We start from the raw sequence: 10,788 nt of genomic DNA on the forward strand, positions 1-10,788 counted from the left end.
GCTTCAATCTCTATGTACTGTGTCCACTGCAACTGCTCACAGGAGTTCCCATTTACTGAGCATATATCCCAGCTGGGCATTTTGGGCAGGACTTTGCAAACAGCAACCCTGGGAGGTAGATAATATTGTCTTCGGGTGGGACAGCCAAGGCTCAGAGAGCACAGGGCACACACCCAAGGTCCCCGAGTCAGGGAGTAGCATAGTGGGTTTCTATGTACTGCGTTCACCACAACTGTTCACAGGAGTTCCCATTTACTGAGCGTATATCCCAGCTGGGCATTTTGGGCAGGACTTTGCAAACAGCAACCCTGGGAGGTAGATAATATTGTCTTCGGGTGGGACAGCCAAGGCTCAGAGAGCACAGGGCACACACCCAAGGTCCCCGAGTCAGGGAGTAGCATAGTGGGTTCAAACCCAGTTTTGTCTGACTCTAGAGACAGAATGGTTCCCTACCCCTGCAGTATAGCCTCAGGCCAAGAAGCATTCCACAACTACCTCCAGTTCTCAGGGGGCAAACTTCCATCAGGCTCACATCTGCCTTGCTCCCCTAGAGAAGGAAGGACTCTCAGGGACACCTCTAACAGCAAAAAAGGGTCACCATGACTGCCCAAGAGGAGACAACTTACAATATAAGTGGATAGCCACACCCAAGGACACCAGAAGAATCAGGACACCAGCCAGCAACAGACCAAGGATAACGGGGCCACAAGGTGGGCCTGGAAGACAAACATATTGAACATTTGAGACACGCAAATAAATATAAAAAGGGAAAAGTCAACTGGAAGGCACCTCTCAGAGAACACCCCTGTTTGTATATTTCCTTCTAGTCTCTTTTCTAGGCGCTTTAAATATACTGAGAGAATTTTATATGTAAAATTTCATGTCTCATGTCCAAATTAAAAAAAAAAAAACTAATTAAACTCAGAAGCTATTTATGTTCAAAGCAAATAGACAACTTTTATGACTAATGGGATTTTTACTATTTATTTTTTAAACTTATTTTAATTTCATAAGAAATAGCCGAATATATTTTCACTGTAAAAGATTCCCGTATATAAGTGCCCTTTGACATCCTTGCTCCTTCACAGCAGTAAATGCTATTAATTTGGTATCTTTGTCTCTGTATTTTCACGCACATAATTTACATAGACACATATAATCTTTTTAAAAAAGAGGATTATATTGTACGAATTGTTCTGCAACTATTTTCTTTCTTCACTTAAACATTTCAGCATACTTTTTTTCTAGCAGAGTAACATCTGAGGTATAGATATACAATAGATTATTTCGCCATCAGAGGACATTTTATTTCCTGTGTTTTATTTTTACAAATAATTTTGTGGAGAACATCCTGGTATGTTTCTTCTTATGCAGGGGCCTGCCTGACACAGATACCGAAAACAGGAACTAATAAACCATAGACTATGCCCATTTTAAATTATAACAGATACTGTCAAATGCCTTCCAAAGAGGCTACCTCGATCTCCATTTCAACCGCCAATTGTGTACCCTGCCGACCCTTGATATTATCAAGGATTTTAATTTTTGCCAGTCTAGTGGGTGGAAAATGATATTTTACTTCAATTTCCTGATTATTTGTCAGCTTCAGCCTATTTTTATATATTGGCTAGGTTTTTTCTTCTATGAGTTGCCTATTTGTTCCTTTGTCCATTTTGTATGCTATTTAAACAGCAGAATTTATATTATCAAAGCCCCAATCTTTCTCTGACACCCTCCGTGCCCCTATGGTTGTGCGGGTGACTGAGGGGCAGAACCAGGACACATGGGTGAAAAAGGAGAGGTTGCAGATTTGGGATTGAGGTTTAAAAAAATTAGAAAGAGTTTTGGATGTCAGGAAAGGGAGAGAATTTTTACTGAATACCTATTACGTGCCAAGTACAATACTAACTGCAAACTTCCATCTTGTGAGGAAGGAGGGTATTACTATCATTTCTCTCTCTCATTTTGCAGTTCAGAAAAACCAAGATTCAAAGAGATTAAACGACATGCCCAGGGTCGCCCAGGTACTGAAAGGCAGAGCCAGGCCATGAACACAGATCCTCCAAACTCTAAAGCCCCTGCTGGTCCCACCAGGACAGCTCATGGCTCACAGCTAATAGCACAACAGCACTGAGAGGCAGGGAGGGAATGGAGTGGGCCCCTCCAGGGGAGGGAGCCGGCCACTGCCAGGGCTGGATTGTGCACTGTGGAGGGGAGGCTGGGTGAGAGGCCCTTGAGAGTCCTTCTCACCTCTGAGATGCGAGGGTTTCTATCTGCCTCCATCTTAACCTCCTTCGTGTTCTCCCAGCCTGGATGAACCTCAAAAACATGATACTAAGTGAAAGGAACTAGGCATGAAAAACCACGTAGTTTTTTATTCCATTTATATGAAATGTCCGAAAGAGGCAAATCTATAGAGGTAGAAAGCAGATTAGTGGTTGCCAGGGGGTGGGGTGGGAACAGAGACTCGCTATAAACAAGTACAAAGAAACTTCTTGGGGTGATGGAAAAGTTTTAAAACTAGATTGTGGTGATAGTTGCATAACTTGGTAAATTTAGTAAAATCATTGAGTTATATGTTTAAAATGGGTGAATTTTATGATCTGCAAATTATAACTCGATAAAGTTTGTTTTGCTTGTTTTGTCTTTTAAGTACTGGAGGTGGGTGAAGGCTGCAGGGTGGTGCAGGAAAGGAAGGTCCCTTCTTTCTGTGGGAGGGTGGGCCAGGGGAAGCTTCCTGAAGGGTGGTCATAACGGAACTGGAGGCAAGCAACAAGTCTGCGTACAGCACGGCCATCTGCCCAAAAACATGACTCCTAGAAAAGCTGTTGCTTCTAATAACTGCGGTGAAAAGTCTGCTTGGGCAGGGGGAGCTGGTGGCCAGAGCCACACACTGACATATCACCCGGCTTCCTTGCCTCACTTGGGGTTTGGGGGCTCCTAAAGTCTGGACCTTACCGCATTTCTCCTGAGACAGTGGATTAGAAATTGTTCTCAATGTCTTTCAAAGGGCAGTCCTGAGCCTTAGGGAGCAGCTCCCTCCCCATGGGGGCCATGTGGGTTTCATTCAGAATAATAAGCTTTGAGCTCTGTCGGAGTGCCCTGCCAAGCTGAATGCCTTATAATAGTATCTAATTTAATACTGCCTTCTTTTTAGCCAGGTAAACGCCCGCATTTTACAGATGAAAAAAATGGAGGTTCAGAAAGGCTGACTCACTTGCCTAAAGTCCCACAGGATAGCCTGGATGACTTACCACTAGGCAACACTGTCCCACGGTCTCCACCTTAAATGCAACCTCCATTTACTCTCCAACTTCTCCACTCCACTTGGTTATCTTCACCTACATCCTGGTTATTCTAAATAGGCTACTAATGCTGGCTTTTCATTTTGCCCCAGGATTTTACTGAAGGTTGATATAAGAAATGATGCAAGAAATGCAAAGACCTTTCCTCCATCATTTATAAAATTGTTACTGAATTTGTTTGCATCCTCATCTTCATGGCCCTATTGTATCTGCCCTTTGTGTCCTTTTTTTATGGTACCCTCCCTGGAATCCTTTAGGCAAAACTATAAAATGAGGTCCACCTTGATGTTTCCCAGGATGCTGCCCTCTGCATATGGATTCTGATGTTCTTTTCACTGTGACCTCACATGGCAGCTTCTCACTCCCATCTCCGAGATCCTGTTAGATGCCTCTTCCAGACTCTTTCTGGTACTTCATATATATTTAAGACAAAGCAACCCCAGCAGCACGAAGCAGTCTGGTGTGGCTGCTGGTGGTTTATTCTATGGATTGGAGTTGATGGCACTTTCTGTTTGTCACCAGTAACTTTTGGGGAACAGAGGTCAGTATTTTCCCACATTCAGCTGATAGGTTCAAGAAAAGTGAGTGTATATATGTATTCCAACTGCAGTGTCTGGTGCTTATAGCACAGAGAGGCAAGTTTGCTCACTCATTAACAAACATATTAGGCACATACTGTGTGTTAGGTCCTCTGTTAGCATCAAAACTGGGAAAATTTAAAGTTCTGGTCCTTCGGGTTGGGTTTTTTGTTTGTTAGTTACATATTGTAAAGTTCTCCTGTTTAAAGTATATAACTTAATGTTTTTTGGTAAATTTGCAGAAATATGCAACCATCCCCACAATCTAATTTTAGAACATTTTTATCCCCCGCAAAAGAAATCTTGTACCTATTAGCAGTCACTCTCCATTTTTCTTCCAACTAATCTACTTTCTGTCTCTATGGAATATCATATTCTGAACATTTCATGTCAATGGGATCATATTATGCATGGTCTTTCGTGATTAGCTTCTTCCACTGCATAATATTTTTGAGATTCATCCATGTTGTAGCATGTATCACTACTTAGTTCTTGATTATGACCAAATAATATTTTATTGTATGAAGATATTATGACCAAAAATATTCCATATTTTGTTAATCCATTTATCAGTTGGCGGACATTTGAGTTGTTTCTACTTTGGGGCTATTATGAATAATACTGCTAGGAAAATTTGTGTGCAAGTTTTGGGTAGAAGTATCCTTTATTAAGTTTTGTCCTGTGACAATTGGTGAGTGTGTCCCTCACTAGACTATGAACTGCTGAAGGACAGCACTGCTGTCATACTCAGCTTGCTTTCTGATCCCTGCTCAGGGCCAGAGAAACAGGCTCAAGAGTTTGCATTTGGGAAGAGCTTATAAAAGGAAGGAAGGAAGAAAGGAAGGAAGGAAGGAAGGAAGGAAGGAAGGAAGGAAGGAAGGAAGGAAGGAGAAGGTGATGGAAGGAAGGAAGAAGGAAGGAAGGAAGGAAGGAAGGAAGGAAGGAAAGAAGGAAGGAAGGAAGGAAGGAAGGAAGCAAGCAAAGAGAATGTCTGCTGTGCTTCTGACAGTCCAGGGGGATGGGAGAACTCACCCTTCTGGGTCACTGTGCTTGGGAGCCGGCACCTTTTCTTCTTGGGGGTGGACTTCTTGGTGGGCTGGGCAGTGGTGGGAAGGACATCGACTACAGAAAGCAAGCAAGACATATATTTTAACCAGATAAATAGCAGGTGGACTTAGTGACAAAACTTAAAACTCCATGTCTTACCTCCAGGTACTGAAGTCCTTATGACTATTCTTTGGCTGCTATAGAGCTTGAAGGTCACAGAACAATAACATTTTTGATCTGTTTCCCCAACTCTCAGATCTATCTGTGTGCCTAGGGACAGGGGTCAGGTTGGTGTCCTGGAGAGAGAGAGGCTCAGGAGCTAAACAGACCTGAACAGAGAACCGGCACCCATGATTAACCACCGTGTGACTTCGGGCAAGTCCTATCACTTTTCTGTTCCTCAGTTTCCCCACCTGCTGAAATAAAGATGGTCCCCACTTCCTTCTTGGGGTTGTTGTGAGAATTAAAGGGGACAGTGTTCCCAGCAAAGTGTGAAGTAGACATGGCTCCACCTAGCTGAAGACATGGCTCCACTTGAGCTGAAGCCAGAGTCCCCAAACCCTTGACATGACCTGCCAATCCCTAAGCCAGTAGAGGAAGTTCATGGAAAAGAGGTGAGTGCTTTTTTCTGCACGTACAATGCCATACGCATTGTATATATTGGGATTTTCTTTCCTGCTCAGGTGTCTTTAAAAATTATGTACTATCAGAGTCAGAGAGATCTTTAGTCTAGTCTCAACTTTTAATTTCAAAGTGAATGTCTGTGAAATTAAGGGGAGGGGCTGACCCCAAACCCCTCTCCTGACTCCTGGATGAGTCACTCCTCTATTTTGTTCTAATTCAGTGTCTCATGCTGAAGTATTGTAATAAAACAGTGGGATAAGTACGCAGGGTAAAGTGAGATGCCCGAGGCACAGAGGCACTACTTAATTCAGCTTTTGCCTGTGGGTTGAGGAAAGACATTTCACTGAAATGATTTTTTACAAAATGATAAGAGAGGGAATAGGGCTACACCATCAACTTAAACTCTAGAGTCAAGGGTACACGGGGGGCAGCAAACTGGCCACTATGGGGCTGGCTTCTTCCATATAAAAAGTGCACACTTCGAGCCCTCCCTGCCCTGAGCCTCCCGAGGAAATTGTAGGTAACATGCACCGCTCTGCCTGCTTCACGAGGCTTTGAGAAGAGCCCACTAACTAGAATGAACACTTACTAAGCTTCTACCATGCACTAGTGGCGGTGCCAAGCACTTCAGTGTGTTTATTGGATGTGACGGCTTTTGGGACTATTATAAGCAGTACCATCCCCATTTTACCCCCAAGGAAGACTAGGTGCATGGAAGTGAAATAACTTGCCCAAAGTGTGAGAGGCAGGAAACAGCAGAGCCAGAATTCAAGTCAGAAGATTCCGACTCAAGGCTCTCATTGTGCCACACTGCTTTGGGTGCGAGTGCTTTTTTCACAAAAAGTTATGCACGTCAGCAACCCAAGATCCTGGTCATCAGAATGCTGGAGGAAACTAGTGTAAAAGGAAAAACAAACCAGTTATAGTGCTCTAAGGGTGCGTGAGGGGCCTGGCCCTTTGCCAGTGGTGTTGTAACATTCTGTTATCTCTCTCAATCCTCAAGGCCCTAGGAGTGTTCATTCTTCTTACTTTATACACGAGGGGACACAGAGGTCTCTCCATGGGTCAGTGGTGAGCCTGCAAGGGAGCCAGATCTGTAGGACCTCTGCACCTTGGCTAAACACAGTGGCCTAGGTCTGATGGGGGTTTGTAGACAGGCTTGCTCCATTTTAATTTCTTCTTGCCCAGAGCCGGACCCCCTTGATTCCTCCTGACACCATCCGCCCCCTCCGGCCCCCCCCTCCCTCCACCAAAAGACAGGCCTTTTGAACCCATCGTGTGCTTCAGGGGCCTGAAAAAGGCCCTGTCTTTCCCCAGATACTTTATCATCTGGCTCCTCCTTCAAAATGCACTGGCCTCTGGCAGGAGGTGGGCTCTAGCTCTGGTTCTCCTGCCCCTGCAGAAATAATGTGGTCACAAGCACTTGCCTTGGGGAGGGACTGCCATTCCTGAGAGCTGGGCAGCAGGAGGGGTTTGAAAATGTCAAGACCAGGAGTGAGTGGGTGGTGATGGAGGTGGGGGAGCTTCTACAAACCAGTAGTGCTAATTTTATCATCCACCTGTCACGGACCTTGAAATCTCATGAATGAGAAGATGTGGTACTCACAGAGACAAAAACAATAAACCAAACCAAAACCCCAGCTACCTAAAGCCCAATTTTCAATACAGGAATTAGTTGACAACCCTCAAATAATGTTCAGATTCTTACCTAGAGATCTCATTCCTCCCACCCCTCAACTTCCTGATTTAAGGCCCATGGCTGATGAGATGTGGCAGAGCATCACTGTTTTTCTTCTTCCTAATTGCGCTGCTGTCCCCAGCTATCCTTGTACCTCCCATGCTGAGTGGTCTAATTCCTGGAGGGCCCCTTTGTTGCTCTCAGTGTCCCCAGGGTCAGAAGAACCCACATGAGCAGGAAGCAGGATAGTAGGAGGGAGACCTTCAGAGGATTTGCCCCGGCCATGAGCTAACCTGGGGATGGGGCTAAAGCCAGACGTAGGCCTTCGAGAATTTCTGCCATGACTCCTTTGTACCCTTGATAGCTTAATCCTCACAGTCCCATATGGCAGCCATTTGCCACGTGTGCTACTGAGCATGTGGAACACAGCCAGTCTGACACGAGATGTGCTCTATATGTAAAACATACATGGAATGCTTAGTACGAAAAGGGAATATAAAATATTTCAGTAATAATTTTATTTTGCTTATATTTTGAAATGATAATATTGATAAACTGGGTTAAAATGCATTATTTAAATTAATTTCAGTGTTTCTTTTTAGTTTCTTAAATGTGGCTGTCAGAAATTTTTAAATTGTATTTATAGCTCACAATAAATTTCTACTGGATGTGCTGACTTAACTTATGCAGAACTGTAGCTTCTAGGGGCTGGAGGGGGTCCTGGAGGCCATCAGTAGCCCCACGATACAGATGAGAAAACTGTGGCCCAGGGAGGAGAGTGACCTGCCCAAAAGCACACAGTGAATTTGCAGTAGAACTTGCAGCTGGGCTCGGGGTCCAGTCTCCTCATTCCCTGTGATTTTGGGTGTGGGTTCAAGCCATAGGCGTCCCTGCAGAATGTCAGGGCACCTACCCCTCCACTGGTCCCTGTGTATATACTCTGAAGGGATTTCTGAGACCATCGTCAGGCCTGGGGACGCAGCTCAATCTAGTCACAGTTCCAGCTGGGCCTGATGTGGCTGAAGGACAGTGTTGTCCTGTCCCTGTAAGAAGCAATGATGCTTATCGGCACCACATTTACGACGAGATCATAATAGCATCTCCCTCCTAGGGTAGTTGGCAGCATTAAGCGAGATCAAAAAAAACATGAAACACTCGCATGGGCTTGGCCCTGGGCAAGTCTCAAAATATATTTTGTTACTATTAGCTATAGTGCTATTGCTCACGCTGCCGTCCCCTCCTGCAGAGCTGGGCTTGCTGAGAGTAGGGCAGCCCCTGTGTCTGGCATGCACCTGCAACATGTGGGCTCTCAATGCTCATCGCTAGTATTGGACCAGAGTCTTACCCACACTCAGCTGAATTCTCTTCCAGAAGGTCAGCTCGGGGTTCCCGATGGTCATGCAGAAGTAGACACCACTGTCGGAAATCTTCACACTTGTGAGATTGAGAATGGACTGGCTTTTCTCCTGAAGCACAATTATCTTCTCCTGTTTCACACCCTCACCGTACACAGCCCCTTTTGTGGGATCCCAGAAGGCCAGGAACTCATGGTGACTCTTTGTGCTTGGGGCCTGGCGCTGTCTCAGCCAGTAGATACGTGTGTTGCTGGAGGAGTATTTGGTTTCACAGTACAGCTCCGTCTTACTGTTGGTCTCAGTCATTTTGTACTCAAGAATTGGCTGGAGTGCAGAGCTGTCATGGAGAGCTACGAGAAACGGAAGGAGCAGAGACTATCAGCACGTTTTCCTAGGCCACAGTGCTGGGACCCCACAGTCACCCTGAGTCGAGTATCAAAGGAAAAGCCATGGAAGAACCGGCCCAGTTGCAGGGTCCAAGGGCTGTTGTAAATGCAGCTGCTGGCTCCTGGACTCAAGAGCTCAAGCATCCCAACTTCCAGGAGATCATCTGTAAGGTGGGTGTTTACTCTGTCCAACTTTATAAAGGGAACAAGGGAGAGAGCTGCTTTTGTTGACGACATGCTTATAAGCCTAGCTCTTTGCATAATTATCTCAATCAAGCTTCAAATTCACTTTAAGATTTTTGTCCCCATTACACAGATGAAGAAACTGAGGCATGAAGTTACTTGTTTAAATTTCCACTTGCAGCTAGTTACGTGACCTGGGATTCAAACTCAATGATTTGAAGTCTGAAGTCAAGGCCTTTCACCTTGCCCTGCTGCCACTCAATGTATACGGCTTCAGTAGGCTTCCGGCAGCTGAAGGAGACCCAGGGCAAGCTGGGAGAGGAGTTCAGAATCACAGGCAGAACACAGGGATGATTTGACCAAAATAAAAGAGGGGCAGCCTCAGTTTCTAGACAGCAATGACAACCAGTAAGAGGAAATCACTATCCCCTGGTAGGCATAATTAATGCCTATCACTTGCTAACCCAACAATTGATAGGTCACTGGATCCTCTTCTTGAGTGGAAGGACAGACACCTCAGAAGCAGGCCTGAGAGTTCATTTTAGTCTCAGACAGGAAGCACTTCAAGTAAGGAATTGTTCACAGAAAACGAGGGCAGAACTCACAGACTTGGCCTTGAACCAAGCCTCTGTCTCACAGCAGCTGTGGAACCTCAGGCAAGTCATGGAGCCTGTCTCTTCTCTTTAAAAGAAGGGTGAATTGAGGCTGTTGGTCTATCTGCCTCTAAAGGTTAGAATGTCCGAGGAAGCCAACGGTAAAGCACTATATAGGTAAATCATTATCCATGTGTCTCACATATCGGAGGTTGTTACTGGCGGCAAATGAAATCTTAAGGAGAAGGATTAGAATGGGTCTGTCGCAGCCAAGTTCAACAAACTAAATCTGACTTAGTGGCCTTTCACCTTAGCTGTGGGGCAGAGAGAGAGCTTGCAGGCCAGGGCAGAGACCCAGGAGCAGCCAGGCACAGACTTGAGTTGGCAGAAGAGAGACCAGAGTGTGTGTGTGTGTGTGCGTGTGCATGTATATGTGCGTGTGTGTGTGTGTGTGTACCTAAGGGGAGCTGGCTTACTGAGGTGGTGGCTCATATTCACAATCCTACCTATACTTGCTCCATGGCCCCTCAAAGGACTTCTCTAACACTGATGAAATGAACTTAAAACTTTTGACTCCACTCACAGACCACTCTGAGCTTCCATTTGCATCAAGAATGAAATGATACCTGGGGCCCAAGCGGCTGCTGGGCCTTTTCTTTTGTCCCTAAACACCATACTGCCTTTTCAGCAGAGTAGAGATTCTTCAATGTTTTGGGTCACTGGCCCCTTGGGGAAGATAATAAGAATAGAAAATGCCAATATTTATTGAACTATATAATGGTGCATGCATTATACCATTTAATTCTTACCAAATCCTGTTTTACGCCCTTTTTACATATGAGGAAATGGAGGCACAGGAAGGTCAAGGTCACACAGCCTGTATGTGGTAGATTCAGTTTGAAACCCAGGTCTGCAACTCTAGAATCTGAGTTTTGGGCCACTCCCTGAATTGAGGAAACCTCTGGTTCCAGGATCTTGGTCACCTGCTCGTGTACACATAGTGGGGCCACAAGTACACGGACTCATGAAAACCTTCCAG

At 45.2% G+C, this 10,788-nt stretch overlaps 1 protein-coding gene across 1 annotated transcript in view; it reads right to left on the reverse strand.

Moving 5' to 3' along the window:
- Positions 1-382: 382 nt before the first annotated feature.
- Positions 383-10,788, reverse strand: part of CD8B (CD8b molecule) — an 11,669-nt gene continuing 1,263 nt past the window's right edge. Inside the window, exons 2-4 of the mRNA XM_006917722.1 lie at positions 8,578-8,937; positions 4,916-5,005; positions 383-716 (exon numbers count right to left, since the gene is read on the reverse strand). Coding sequence (XP_006917784.1) covers positions 595-716; positions 4,916-5,005; positions 8,578-8,937 — 572 coding nt within the window. The 3' untranslated portion in view covers positions 383-594. The remainder of the gene's footprint in view (positions 717-4,915; positions 5,006-8,577; positions 8,938-10,788) is intronic.

The sequence above is a fragment of the Pteropus alecto genome, unplaced genomic scaffold (assembly GCF_000325575.1).
Source record: "Pteropus alecto unplaced genomic scaffold, ASM32557v1 scaffold117, whole genome shotgun sequence".
In the NCBI taxonomy this organism is placed as follows: domain Eukaryota; kingdom Metazoa; phylum Chordata; class Mammalia; order Chiroptera; family Pteropodidae; genus Pteropus; species Pteropus alecto.